We start from the raw sequence: 14,653 nt of genomic DNA, 5'->3' as shown, positions 1-14,653 counted from the left end.
TTTTTAAATTTTCTGTAGCCGAATTAATAGAGAAATGACTGAAAATTTTCAAACTTGTGACTATCAACTAATAGTTATTAGTCTTTAGTCACATAATAATTTACGTTGTCAATGGCGAATCAGACTATTATTATAAAAAAATGCCACTGCCTTACACGCCGCACTTTCTAAAATTTTTGCCGCTTCATTCTTTTGGCGCTGCACGTAGGTTCAACCGCGATTTCTGAAATTTTTAGAGCCGTTTGATGTAGGTTGCCGAAAAAGTAGCGTCACTTTTTAAATACTTTTCCAATAACTATAAAATTTCAGGGACATAATCATTAATATATTTTATATCATTCTGTAAAAAAACCTCGTAAACTTTGGTTTTGTGACAATTCCCCTTTAATTAGAAAAATAAGGTAGCTCTTGGGGACCTAAAGTATTGTTTTGCCAGGGCCCGGCCCTGCTTTCGGCGGCGCTGTTCTCACCTTAAAATTTTGACCAAGGATCATTTTGTGTAGGTTTAATTATGTTATTATAATTTGAGCGAGATCTCTTTGGTTTTTAGCCAATGTGGTTAAGTTGTTATGAAGAGATATTCCTCTCTCTATAAAATAAATGTAGTCTAATAACTAGAACTTGCTGTATTACGAAAAATTGTTGGCATGAACATCTTCCCAGATATCCACGAACATACGTTTGATGCTGAAATTGGAATTGAACATCATCGCATCAGTTTGATTAATTAAGTTATTAATTTATATTGCAAACTCGGACTCAACAAATTAGCGAAGGATAAAAATCTAGAATTGAAGGGTCAAACCATCAGTCTTAAATTGTCAAAGCTCATTTTATTTCAAGGACAATAGCTACATACCTTTTGTAGAAACATCCATTTCATCAATATTCCATTTACTTTTGTTTACAATTTAGAATCTCAGAATAACAAGCCATAACCACAACACCTGTATAGCACACGAGTTACTTAAGTTTTGACAAAATATCATTTCGTCAATTAGAATTTTTTTAATTTTTAATTAAAAGATCATCTGCTGCTTTTTATTTGGGTTTCGGAAGAATTAATTGACTTATTTACAAATTATAATTAAAATTAACCTTATTTTAAATTATCACAGCCGAAATATTCGCGAATAACGTCAGAGTACCTAAAAGATTACAAACACGAACACGTGATGATTTTTTATTTTCTCATCTAATCGACAGGCGTCGCTTAAAAGTAGTACCACAGGAATACGGAACAACTACCGGTTGTCTGCTTGGCGTCGCCTCCGTATTAACCACCTGTAGAAACTTGGGTCTATTTCTTTATTATGTCTATGGTTGCTCCTAGCTGCTAGTTACTACAGTTCTTAGTTCTTAAGTTCGTTTATTTGCCCGACAAAGGGTTCAAGAACCATCACGTCGAGACACACATAATTGTACCAAAAATGGAAATTACATAGAAATATCGAGAAATACAGTGAGTTCCTTCCGGAACTGGGAACTGAGGGGGATAGCTTTCAGGTGCTCCGGGAGATGGGAAAAACGAGTGCTTCCGAGAAGCTAGGTGGAAAGGGGGACCAGAGTGCCGCACGTTTTGTGAATGACGCTTTTCACGAGGGTGAGCCACCTAACACGTCTACGAGCGGCAAGGGTAGTCTAGTTGAAATTTGTCAGGACTCGAGTCATGCTGATGCTCCACGATAAGCCCACATTGGCCACAAAGCATAGGGCACGCCGTTGAATCATTTCGATAGAATGAATGTCGCTGGTATTAAATGGGGGACCATACTGCCGAGCAGTACTCTAAGATGTGGAGTACGTTGGTTTTGACCCCTAGATGTTTGGTGGCGAAGGAGCAATGCGCAAGGTGCCGCTGAATAAACCCAAGAGCTCTCGCAGCCTGAGAGGTAACGCGATCTATGTGGGTGCTCCATTCCAGAGTGTCAGTGATAACCACTCCGAGGTAACGCTGAGAGGTAACATGCTTGAGCGGGGATCCATCCATAGAAATCGGATAACAAACTAGAATGGTTTTGTTGTCGCGCGTGGTCCGATTAGAACTTTTAAAGAACCCTGCCTTTGGCTCATGCTTTTCGTTTGGCTGGCAACGAAACTTACGCCATCGGCCCCGCACTGGTGAACCACAGCCAACTTCGATCTCTCGCGCTACAGCGGCCATATCATTCGTTGACGTTTCTGTGTTAACCTATGAGCAAAAGATGTGTATGACGTGAGCGCCCCTAGCGGATTATTATTTTTAGAATAGTTTTTACATTGAAGCCAATATAAAAACCGAGCGTGGCGCTGAACTCCTGCACGTTATAGTACAGTTTATAGGGGGAAAATCCTTGCTCGCGGAATTTCGACGAATGTGTTGGCCGCTGTAGCGCGAACAGCGCGTGATCAAAGTTGGCCGTGCCATAGATAAAGGAAGTAGCAACACTGGTAGCAGCTAGCAACGTCCGCCGCATAGGTAAAAGGAAAGCGCCATTAGTTACATAACCACGTTATACAGAAAGTACGTCTTTACTCACTCAGAAGTTCAGAACTACAGATTAATTGTAAGTTGTATTTAAAGGTTATTTCCATTTACATTACTTTTCGAACATAAATTTATAGTACTTTATAATATCCGTCTTTTTAGTTTGCATAATTTATTCAACTTAGCCTAATAATGCCTAGACGAGGAAGGTCGCCATCACCAGCTAGAAGGTACTCCTTTACTTACTTTTTATTACCCTCTTCCCTCCTGTAATCGGTGCCTACGTTATAATAACGTAAGCACCGCTGTAATAATTAAACAAAATACTCAACGTTTTAAAAAGAAAAAAAAAATTGCGAATACATAACCTAAAGGTCAGGCGTCAGGGCCAAATTTTTGCACAACTCCCCAGATTTAGCATTGCAGTAGAGTCATGAACTAATTAATGACAGGTATTTGACTACTAATTGGCAAAACGTATATTATCAACTAACACTTTAGCCCCTTTTGTGGGTATTAAGTTTTTAACGTTTAACAGGGAAAAAAATCTTGTTCGAAGTACATTAAAAGGTTCCCCCATCTTTGTAAGGGGATAAACATGTGTTCCCTCCTGGACTTATGAAGAACAGATAAATAAATGAAAAATTAATCTGGGCTGCGTTCAGTATCGCTCAATGAAATATCTGATGCATTATTTTCATTGAGACCGTTACTAAACGCAATGTAGGATCCTGTTGAATACTTTTTACGCTTGTAAATTATCCTCTTTCGCGTAGTCTGCAGGTAGCCTTTCTCTGTGCTGCAATGTTAGTGACCATTGAGCAGCGAAAAAAAAATCTTATGTGACAAACTATAGTATCTGCTGAAAATAATTATAAAACAAGATGAGGTTGCTGTAGTTAACTTCACCCAAACTGATAGAGAGAGAGAGAGAGAGATATATATATATATACACACACTCCAAGCTACTAGGTCACTCTACAGGGCAGGGCTTTTTGGCGTTATGCCAACCCTTGGGCATTATTGTATTATAAATCTACATTAACTTATCTAATAATCAATAAATCGATTGAACATTGAATGAATACTTCTGGTTTATCTGCCTTATTTTAACAGTACCTTTATCAGTGTTGAGTACGCGTAATCGGTGTACAGGTCATCTGGCAGTGGTTAGCCACTCAAGGTAACATGACGTCAAAACTGGAAAAGTGATAAAGCGTATAGTACGAATCCGAACTTAACGGTAAGTCCGTTGAGCGTTACTAAACGCAGCCCTGGTCTTCAGAGCCAAATTCATCTGGTGTCCAGACCCATTCTCCTTTGAGTTAAGTCCAGATTGGCTGAGCCAGGAATCACGTTTCTTCCTATCTTACCTGGAGGAACCTGTATAAGTACTTCGATGATATTTTCAGTCACTCAAATGTCGAATTGTTAGGGGGACAACATTCGCAGAATGGAGGAGGGATCTGGGATTTCTATATTATTCAATTGATGTTGAAAGTTAAAGCACCTCATAGATATACAAATAATTTACCTTCTTGTGTTATTAGAAGAGATGCTTCTGCATTCAGTGTTTAGGAAAGATGTTATTTTCCTAACTAACATGATCATTGCTAAAACTATACATTGTATATAATCATAAATACATTGAAATATAATAGCATATTTGAATATATTATGCTTAGAAAAAAGCATTGGATTTTAATTGCCCAAGTAATTATATTCGTTTAAATCGAACGTACATTACTGCTAAAGTTATATTGATATGATTTTCCTCGGGGTAGAAGATTAGCTCAAAATAGGCTAAATATTTGTGCCAGTATCCCTATTCAAAGCTGGCTCTTGGGTGTGATGGCTTGTCTTGGTTGCCATGGTAACGCGTATAGGTCACCCATGACATTAGGACACCCAGTGTGGTCAAATGATTATTATTTAGCAGGATCAAGTACCATTTACCTCGTGATCTGCGACATGAAATTAATGTCATAGTGGCCATTTCAAGGCTACGACGTATTGCTATGATGGTACGAGCAAGCTACGAATTAAATAACAACTCTTAAAAATGCTTTTACCAAATGTTGATTGCACCAATTTTTTTTAATATATTTTAAAGAATAAATTTAATTTTTTATTAATAATTTGGCTAGCAGTTGTAGTTATATTAATTTTAGTATATTTTTAGTGCACCAAGGCCTGTGGCACGTGCTCCAGTGCAGACTGCACCAGCACATCCACCACCTGCTCAGATGGCCCCAGTGGCAGCAGCCCCTCAAGGACCAGGTCTAATGGCTCAAATGGCAACCACAGCAGCTGGAGTTGCAGTTGGCTCGGCTGTGGTAAATATTTTAACCATTAATTTCTTTTTAAAATGTTATATTATTTTTTTTAAAAGTGTGGGTTGCGAAGGGGTTTTAAACAGCAGTTATAAATGATGAATTTTTGTGCAGGGGTTCTGAAAATGGTCTTTTATGTTAACCATTCCAAATCTGACTTCTCTGAAATACATGTGGTGTTTCTTTGAAGTATTCATATTTGGGGAATTGCACTTTCTGATCGTTGTATTTAATACATCATTGTTCATCAACAATTCTCTTCATTTGTGCCATTAATTTTTATTTAAATTTCAGGGACACACCATTGGTCACGCTTTGACTGGGTCTTTTGGCGGAGGATCCTCTGATGATCCAGCACCAGCACCCGTTCAACAACCTGTAAGCCAGCAGCAGCCTCAGCAACAGTATACATCATGTCAGTTTGAAATGAAACAATTCTTGCAATGCGCGGAAAGCCAGAGTGATCTATCCATGTGTGAAGGATTTAATGAAGTACTTCGACAATGCAAATTAAGCAATGGTATGGTTTTATTTAATGGATAATATAGTAGTGGGAGTGAAAATATTTATGATTTTATGGTCATATTTGTGATATGCTCTCATTATTAAAAGCATAAATAAATGTATGGCATGTTGCCAGGCTCTGACATATTTCTCAAGTATTGGTAATAGTAGTATTAAAATAATTCTGACTGAAAATAGTTCAGTTCGTAAAATTATCAAAGCATTGAAAATGCCTGCCTAAAAGTCACGCTGCCCAAGACAAATTCTATTAATTACGAATTGATTAAGAAAAAGATAAGAGCCTCCCTCTCAGCCAATTTTAGTTTTAATACCTTGCACCTAGGAGCAAAATTTCATTTTCTTGGGTACAGATAATGGTTAGACGCTTTAGTACCTGCTGCCGCTGGAAGAGGAAAATATGTAAATTGTCTTTCCCTTTTCTGTAAAACGTTCAGCATAAAGGTTTGTCCAATGAAAGTTGGTCAAAATTTTACTATAGCTGCCCCCACCGTTTTTTTTTATTTTTTTGGATAGAGGGCAAGGTGGGGATTATTTTAGTGTAAATTTTTTTTGGCGGAAATGCATATTTACGAAGTTATGATTTTTCAAAATTTTTTTTTATAGTACGTTTTCCATAGGACGATTCTTGAAATGCAATGGATTTTAATACGTTTTCGATAAAGTAGGACTGATGACGAAAAAAATGCCGTCTAAGCAAGCGTTCCCCTTATTGGCACCTAACGGTGCCGCGCACTCGCTTCGCCCAACCCATACTTGCTAAACAAGCTGGGCCGTCTATAACGCGACCTAGAAGACAGTACCAAGCCAAACGCACGTAGTATCGTCCAAACACGAAATTACACCCGACGAGTCAACTGTTATCTAAAAATCCATTAAATTTAACGAATCGTCCTATGGAAAACGTACTATAAAAGCAAAATTTTGAAAAATCATAACTTTGTAAATATGCATTTCCGCCAAAATATTTTAACATTTAAATAAAACCCATCTTGCCCTCTATCCAAAAAAATAAATAAATAAAACCCTTTGGCCGAATCTTTTATTCAATGCAAGATCCAGAAATTAAAGTGGATGGTATGTCAACAACTTGTAGCGTAATTTTACTGCACAAATTTTAAATACTTCAAATATTTTATTGTTGAACAGAAATCTTACAAAATCTAATTACCCTAAGGAACCTTTTATAATGTTAAGGCTGTTTTTGTTAGCAGTTGAGTAATTTTTGTGCACAAAGCAAAACTGATTAGATTTAGATAGTTTGAGAAAGCATAAATTAATTTCCAATTGTTAAAGCTAGAAAAATCATTACTTTGTCTTTGGATATTAATAATCTTATGGCACTTTGTTGTCTGTATGGTGTGTCTTAAGTATAAATCTTAATCATAATAAATCCAGTTTTAACGAGCAAAGATTTATTATTAGGGCTTTGCGAGTCCAGGGTATTGAGTATAGGCTATTTCCAAGTGTAGTATCAAGTCTTAGATTGTAACAGGCATAAAAACAGTTTGGAGTTCTAAATAATTATTTAGTCCCAATCAAGTCTACTAATAATATAAAGCTTTTTTATTTAAATCTAAACTTGCATGCCCTCCAATCTTTTTATATTATATTAGTTTTTATTACTTTCCTTTTTAGGCTATAGGGAAATATGAAATTATCACAGTTTGGATAATATGTTTTGAATGGAATCTAATCCAAAAACATGGCGTTTTAAAAATTTTAATTTATAAAATTATTAGTAATGAAGAATATAAACGAGAAAATTGTTCTGGGTATTTAGCTTTATATAACTTTAAGCCAAGTTTAAGTTGCCTAAAAGTTATCAAATCTGCACAAGCCCAACTGTTAACTAAAACCCAAGTTCTTATTGTAAGCGTTTTAATTTCTTAGCTTTGGGTGACGTGACTGACCTCAAATTTTTTAACAATGTTTTAACCCTCACTAGAGGGCACTCTCCAGTTCCTGAGTCAAAGATTGATCTCTGAACCCTAGATTAGAGTTCTGATAGCTTTCTAATTGATGGGTTTGTAACCCCTTTCCGTTACCTCCTAAAAATAGGCTTCCATCGGTAACTGTCATAGTTCTATCACAGACAACTTTGATAACGCGCTCTTCCATAAACAGTATGTCGTACAAGTTGTTCCGTAGTTTTATCTACAGTTGGTTACAATTGTAACTATGAAGCTTATTTTTTAGTGTTCTGGCAGGAAGTGAATAAACGCTATTAACTAGGCGCAAGGGAGTTTATTCGAATTTAGGGTACAAGGTTTACATTATCTTTGCTGAAGTCAAGGTAAAAATTAGACTTAAATAATCACTAAGCCTAGACTTGAGTAAAGCAGCCAGATTTTTAGAACTCAAATTTCTACAGTCTCAAAATTTTCATTATCGACTCGACCCCAATGATTGAGTACCTGCACCCCCTTTTTTTATTAAACTAGTGAGTTCTATACATCCTGATTTTTGCCAATTCTTGAATTTTACTTATAGGTTCCACTCTTAGTAACATAAGTTGAATTCACATGAAACTAACCTTAAGTTTTATCTCACTAAGGTTTTAAATTACCATTGAAACTATTGTAAATAAAGTATACCATGGCCAAAAAAAATGTTCAAAGTTTTAAAATATTTTATTTATTGATATTAATTTATCATTTACAGGGCTCTCAATGTGAAAAGAACGCTTCCCATGCAGAATTGCAATTACGAATGAATGCAGTTAATTGATTGGCTTTAGCTCTTTCTGAAAAATGGTGTAAAAATGTGTGATAGAAATTATAAGTCAATAAATAGTTGTTACATTTATTTTTCCTGTTAATTTAATCATGTATTTTACAAGAATTATTTCATTATGATCAATTATATCAACTTTAGTTTTATCCAAATGCAACAAATAAAATCCCTTTGAACATGACCAAAAGATATTTTCATATGAATTTCTGAATTTACCTATTCCATACAAACCAAAAACTAGCTTGAAGTTTCTACAGAAGCCGAGTTTCAACCAATGCGTTGCAGTAGCATGTTGAAAATCTTTACAGACTAAGTTTGCCCACCGTTAGAAGCTTCTTTTTTGGAATTTCAAGCGCATTGAAAACCAAATTTGTACTATAATCATGATGTGCATTCATTATGACCTAAAATTTCATTATACATTCAATGAAATCTAGTTTGAATATTTTCTTCGTATCAGACCAAGAATGTATTTATTTATACCTAGGGAGAATGTCCATGTCGACACGGTTTTTAGCCTTTCTCTCAATCCACCCGTTGGTCCCCCCAATACGCTCCTCCACTTAAAATAAAACGAATAGTCCCGGTATTTCATTGGCTGCTTAAAATTTACATCACCTAACGCGATGGTAATCAAACGCTGGTGACGTTTTGTCCCCCCCCCCCCCCGCGCTAGACGGGGGAAAGGCTTCAACGTGCCTGGCGATTGTTGCAACATAATCATTCTTCCTAAATATAAATAAATACATTCTTGATCAGACCCTGTTAATAGCAAACCATCTAATATATACAAACTTAATTCATCATAAAATTCTTGGAAGCAAAAGTTAACACATGTTGTTCTTGATAATCACGAAGGAGAGCACATTTAATTTGTTGATGAATTAAGGCCATTTCTTATTCATGGTTAAGAATGATGTCAAGACAGAACACTTGAGCCCCTACTGTGACTTAGGCCTAAGGTGGTGCCTTGGGTATCAGCCTAGCTGATTATTATTTTTAATTTTTGTTTTTATGTTTAAAGAACAAATATTTTAAACCCTAAGCATTTTTCATAATTTTAGACAAAATTATTGTAAATAGAAAAGCAGTTTCTCATACTCAAGTTATTTATTCAAAAACATTTGCAAGTAACAAAATATATTCGACATGGATTTATCAGTAGAATATTCATTGGTCCAACTCCTTTAAAATTGTATTATAAGTTGACCTAAAATGAAAGAAAACTTTGTTTTATCTCATCACAATCTAAAAACGATTTAATTTACAGAATAAATGAGTATTCCCTTAAACCAACTACGAAAAAAGTATCCACCTCTGCTTTTTGAAAACTAACAATAACGGAGTGGGATGTTGGCTTAACTTAAACCTTTTACAATTCCAAACTCAAAAGAAGTGCTGGTGAAACGTTCGATTTTGCTGATCTGACTAAAACTAGATAGAAAATGTTATAGGGAGGGCAATAGCTTCCCCCTTCCCATCATAAGCTTGCCTGGATAATGAAATTGTCTATCGTAGTTTTTCGACTCTAATAGGAATTCTCTATAAAATAAGCTGAGATTGCTGAACTGCTTTTTTATGTAGCTCATTCGCCACAAAATATGTAGAAGTTCAGTTCAGTTTATACTTAAAAACAGGGTGCCTCACTCATCTAATTTACTTTTATGTCCAGGGCTTTCGATGCAGTCAAGGTTCCATCTCATGAGCCTAGTACAACTGTTTGGCTGGAAAAGCCTCATTCTAACAATTACTTATTTAAAAATTGGAACAAAAGTGGCTTTCTTTTTATCAATTAAATTCAAATTTTAATTAAACAACATTAAGATAAACTAATCTTGATGACTTAAAAAAGAGATGCAAAAAGGCGTAGTTTCTTCGACACATTCCATTCTTGACTTGATGGTAGCATACTAGCCTGTCACGTAGGAGACTGGGCATCAAATCCTGGTGACTCCAGTTAACAGGGTTCATACATGAGAAGAAGGAATCAATAACAACGAAATCTAAAAGTGGACTAGTCGGGTTGATTTTTTAAAATAAAATATCTTGTGCACTTTTAGATTTTGTTGTTATTGATTACTTCTTCTCATATTATTGTGCAAGTCGCTAGACAATTAAATAAGGGTTCATACAATTATTAGGAAACTGATTTTCCCATTTGCAAGGGCACAACCTATGATGTCACAAACACTTCCCTAGTGTAACTCTCCATGACATTACTAACTTAACCAATATTTGATTGACATTTATACTAAATTGGTTCTATATTATTATACATATATGAGAGAAGTAATAAATTCCATAATTTAATAAGAAAAACTTATTGATATAATTATTACACTTAACCCTCATAAATTCCCCAGATTAAAAAAAAAAGAGGAATTTCCCTGATTTTTTTGCGCCAATAAAATTCCCTGTTGTTTCCAGGATTGTATGAGCCATGACTTCATACAGCAGGAATAGAACTGTTCTTCCGCGTGACAGGTGGGCATTCTATCTCCAAGCCTTGGATAGAATACAAGGGGAGAAATAGTGGGCACTTTGTGGGGGCGGCAAAATAGGCTCCACCTTTCACTTTTAAACATGGGTGAAATATGTTCATGACATGACTTACTTTGACTCATCAAGTTGAGCCTGAAGGCGATTTTTCATGCTTGCGTTTGTGGCTGTTTTCACTTTTGTTTCAAGATCAGCAACAGCATTTTTTAAACCCAGTACATTATGAAATATTCTTATATGTTTCCCTCCAGCAATCAACAGGTATTTTCCATTGGGAGAAAAGAGAAGCGATGTGATAGTTTCTAAAATAATTTCAATAAAAAATGAAATTATTATTTATAAAGGGTGTTACGGATAAGAGTACCGAAACTTTCTATATGGATTCTATGGGTCTCTATGAGTAAGAAATGTCTAATAAACATGGGACCTAAAGTGCTTCGTTTTGTAGATATGGGCTCCCAAAAAACTACCCCAAAAAACCGGACAGTCTTAAATCTGGCAAACAATGTTCTTCCATGAACCAAATTGTTTTCATTAAACTATCAATTGTTTTTTATTCGTGAGACAGAAACTTTAATAACAAGTGGCAAAAGTTCATTAATGTCCTTTTAGAAGTAAAATGAGTTTGAAGACAAAGCCATTTTAATTTAGTAATACGATTTTAATTATTTAATCTAAAGATACAAATTTCATGTATTTCTCTTAGCCGTCTATCTACACTCAAACGCCAGTCGATCTGACACCAGTCTTTTAGGAATCTACTGCTGGTTGAATCTTTGAGCTTCTAACCCATTTTTCTTGAGCCCGTCAGTGCAATAAGCGTTCCTGGACCAATGTGCCATATTAGCTACAATATTAGACAATTTTAAAGCCATTCCTTTTTTAGATTAAATAATTAAAATCTTATCAATAAATTAAAATGACTTGTATTTGTCTTCAAACTCATTTTACTTCTAAAAGGACATTAATGAACTTTTGCCACTTTTTATTTAAGTTTCTCGCCTCACGAATAGAAAACAATTGATAGTTTAATTAAAACAATTTGGTTCAAGGAAGAATATTGTTGGCCAGATTTAAGGCTGTGTCCGGTTTTTGGGGTAGTTTTTTGGGAGCCCATATCTCTGAAACGAAGCACTTTAGGACCCATGTTTATGAGACATTTTTTACTCATAGAGACCCATAGAATGCATATAGAAAGTTTTGGTACTCTTTCCGTAACACCCTGTATATTCTAGTTTCACATAATTATGATTTCTTAAATAATGTAACTACCACCCTCTCTTGTATGCCCCCTACACGCGTTCACCATTACCTCCACTCTTGGCGGGGGTCCAGGCTTGGGTCTTTGGGCAGAGGGTATGGAGAAGGAGGGTTAAAGGGGGAAACTAAAGATGGACGTACCCTGCGAAATACCGCAAAAAAGATGGTATACTGTGTATTGCGTTGCAACTTTGAGCAGACTGTGCTACCTTGCAACTTGGGTGTATTGTATGGAAATACACTTTGCCCGTATGAATATTGGGGCAAGAGGCTCACCATATCAGTCTCCTGACTTGGAATATTTATTTCCACATACCCCTACAATAAAATGTGTGCTGATTGAAGGGGCATTTCCGCACACTATGTTCCAGCAACACATACAACCATAATGAAGTAGACAGAAATTAGTATTTAAAAGAGTATAATTTTAAATAATTGTTTAAAAAAATTTGGTTTTGAAACTACTTTAGAAAAATGAAATTGGTATTTTCATTTATATGTCAATCTTACTTCAATTCAATATTCTATGAAAAAACTTGCCAGTGAATATGGTGGCAGATGCTACTGTTGCTCAAATCTCAAGAAATTTAAATGGCAAAATTGGGTTTACTAAAAAACTGTTACATGTTTTTCAACGTAGTATTTACCATTCAACTAAATCAGCTGTTTAATGAAAGAATGACCTATAATATTAAAAGCCATACAAGGGTTGATGGTAGTTGAAATTAAGGTCTATTTCTAACGTAGTATATTTAATCAAGGGACCACAGAAATGTTTAATTAAAACCGATTGACGATTGATGTTTCCCCTTTAAAATATTTTAACAAACTTTTATAGATATTTTTTGCTTCATTTTAAAATTAAATTGAATAGTTTAAAAATTCAGTGGTTTAAGAGTTTATTTTCAGTATCCGTGTTGTAGTAGAAGATATGGTTTTTATAAATTTTATACAGTTAAATGTTTGTACTATAATATAATATCTGGGTAACAACAGTCAATTATAGGGTTATTTCCAGCCGCTATTACTTCATGAAGCAAAATAAATGGTAGGTTGCAAAATAAGTATATAATATTTTCCAAAAGCATGTCTTTTAATGAAATATTTAACCGAGAGCTACGCAAATAACTATGAATCCAGCAGTAGTGTAGCCAGAAACTCACCAATAGGGTGAAAGCAAAATGGGGGCTTTACAGAGTTAGAAAAAACTTGGCAAAAAACGGTTTTTGCCGGGACATGTGGGAAAAATGGGTAAAAACCGTAAAAAACTCTTTTCATGCTAAATTAATCATTGATGTATCTATTAAGTAACTAATTTGGTCATTGCAAATAGGAGAGATGAAAAAAAGGCCAGAAGAAGAGTTAATAGAATAGAAGAATATACTGATTTTTTTTCCACCCTTGGGCTTTATCAAGAAACCCGCTAATGTATGTCACAAACACCACTTAGTAAATATTTATATGAGGTAACCCTAAAAAGTTTGCTAATCAAACAGCCCTTAAAATATACCTGAATGAACATCAGTTAGATTTTCTTGTTCTTCACCAGTTATCCCAGAGAATATTGTCACATCAGTGCCAGCTCCGATGGCTATTGTTCTTCCATCGGGTGAAAGGTCCAAAAAGCATTTAGAGTAAGAAGTTTTAAAGTGACCTGTCAAAATTAGATATGGTTCCTGCCCCTGAATGTAATTGACTGCAAGTAAAACAAGCAAAGATTAAAAATATAATAATTTTTGTTGTTGGTGATTATTTTAAGAATTTAAAAAAGGTTAAGTTTCAACTTAATAATCAGAAGATTATAACATACTATCTGTGTCCCATAGTTTCCAAGTTCCATCTTTAGATACAGTAGCCATCCTGAAAAAAAATGGCTTCAATATGATTGTAAATATATATCCCTAGAAAATGATAATGTAGTTTTAATTTAATGAACCACAGAGATCAGATGGCGATAAAATTTTCTGTCCCCCTATTCTTGGCTAATCAATCTTCCCAAGCAATAGGAGAGGGGGAATGGGGATGACAATGATGGTGATCAGTCGAATTGTTATTCAGCGAGCCTATCTCTCAAATGACAGATGCAAAGAAACACATGTAGGAACCGTCTCAATAGCAAAAAAGTGGGGTATGACAACAGTCCGGTAGGATGGCGAAAAAATTAAACTTATCTGATAACCTCAGTTCATTAACTTCTGGTTTTTGGGATAGTAACTGCACTTTAGCTACTCTCGTAAAGCCAATGGGACACTATGTAAAATTTTGTACCTAGTTGAGTTACTATTGAATGCAAAGCTGTAGACTCCAGATGAATGACCTTTCAGCTCATATGCCCTTTTTGCTTCAGTAAACTCTCCACTTTTCGAAAAACATATTTCCCATATTTTAACGTCTGGACTAAAACCTGAAAATGAAGTACATTAAAAAAAGAAAGGTGATGGTGATGAGCTTTGAGTTATATTTGGTTTTACTTGAATTTTAATAACGCATTGTATCTTGTGTAAATAATAAGTACCCTAAGGTTCTTAACAAAATTGGTCTTGTACTGGGGGAAAACTAGACCATGATGCCCATTGATTGTCTCAAGATAATCATTCTCCGCCAGCATAAATTAATACACTCTTGGTCAGTTTATGCACATATTTAGATAGTTTAAAATCATTAAGAGATGCTGACATTTAAGAGTATACAAATACTGGGTGTACACTAAAAATGATTTAGAGCTAATAATTCAAAATCTATTTTTACTATGAATTTGAAATTTTCAGGTTAAATTAGCTACCACAGTCAGTCATTTGACAATGAAAATTCCAATGACCTTGTACCATTGAGAACC

The 14,653-nt window shown here is 35.0% G+C and overlaps 2 protein-coding genes across 2 annotated transcripts in view; one reads left to right on the top strand and one right to left on the bottom strand.

Annotated features, from left to right (window-relative positions):
• The first annotated feature begins 2,393 nt into the window (after positions 1 to 2,393).
• On the top strand, positions 2,394 to 8,130 carry LOC149959701 (coiled-coil-helix-coiled-coil-helix domain-containing protein 2-like). Its single transcript, XM_090166517.1, has 5 exons — positions 2,394 to 2,546; positions 2,630 to 2,697; positions 4,650 to 4,803; positions 5,095 to 5,320; positions 7,987 to 8,130. Exons 2-5 carry the CDS (start codon positions 2,660 to 2,662, stop codon positions 7,998 to 8,000), a joined length of 432 nt encoding a protein of 143 aa, XP_090022643.1. The 5' UTR covers positions 2,394 to 2,546; positions 2,630 to 2,659; the 3' UTR covers positions 8,001 to 8,130.
• Positions 8,131 to 9,133: 1,003 nt separating this feature from the next.
• Positions 9,134 to 14,653, bottom strand: part of LOC149959700 (transducin beta-like protein 2) — a 71,568-nt gene continuing 66,048 nt past the window's right edge. The window contains exons 6-10 of the mRNA XM_090166511.1: positions 14,086 to 14,221; positions 13,628 to 13,677; positions 13,328 to 13,513; positions 10,673 to 10,859; positions 9,134 to 9,268 (exon numbers count right to left, since the gene is read on the bottom strand). Coding sequence (XP_090022637.1) covers positions 9,229 to 9,268; positions 10,673 to 10,859; positions 13,328 to 13,513; positions 13,628 to 13,677; positions 14,086 to 14,221 — 599 coding nt within the window. The 3' untranslated portion in view covers positions 9,134 to 9,228. The remainder of the gene's footprint in view (positions 9,269 to 10,672; positions 10,860 to 13,327; positions 13,514 to 13,627; positions 13,678 to 14,085; positions 14,222 to 14,653) is intronic.

Source organism: Leiobunum rupestre, chromosome 2 (assembly GCF_980474605.1).
Source record: "Leiobunum rupestre chromosome 2, qqLeiRupe1.1.hap1, whole genome shotgun sequence".
Classification (NCBI taxonomy): domain Eukaryota; kingdom Metazoa; phylum Arthropoda; class Arachnida; order Opiliones; family Sclerosomatidae; genus Leiobunum; species Leiobunum rupestre.
The sequence above is the reverse complement of the archived record's forward strand: the minus strand, read 5'-3'. Positions and strand labels throughout refer to the sequence as shown.

What these genes read in the sequence shown, in the direction of transcription:
- LOC149959701 (XM_090166517.1), top strand. Translation starts at nt 2,660, where the DNA reads ATGCCTAGACGAGGAAGGTCGCCATCACCAGCTAGAAG. An exon ending in TCGCCATCACCAGCTAGAAG is followed by an intron (nt 2,698 to 4,649) that starts GTACTCCTTTAC and finishes GTATATTTTTAG; the next exon opens with TGCACCAAGGCCTGTGGCAC. An exon ending in TTGCAGTTGGCTCGGCTGTG is followed by an intron (nt 4,804 to 5,094) that starts GTAAATATTTTA and finishes TTTAAATTTCAG; the next exon opens with GGACACACCATTGGTCACGC.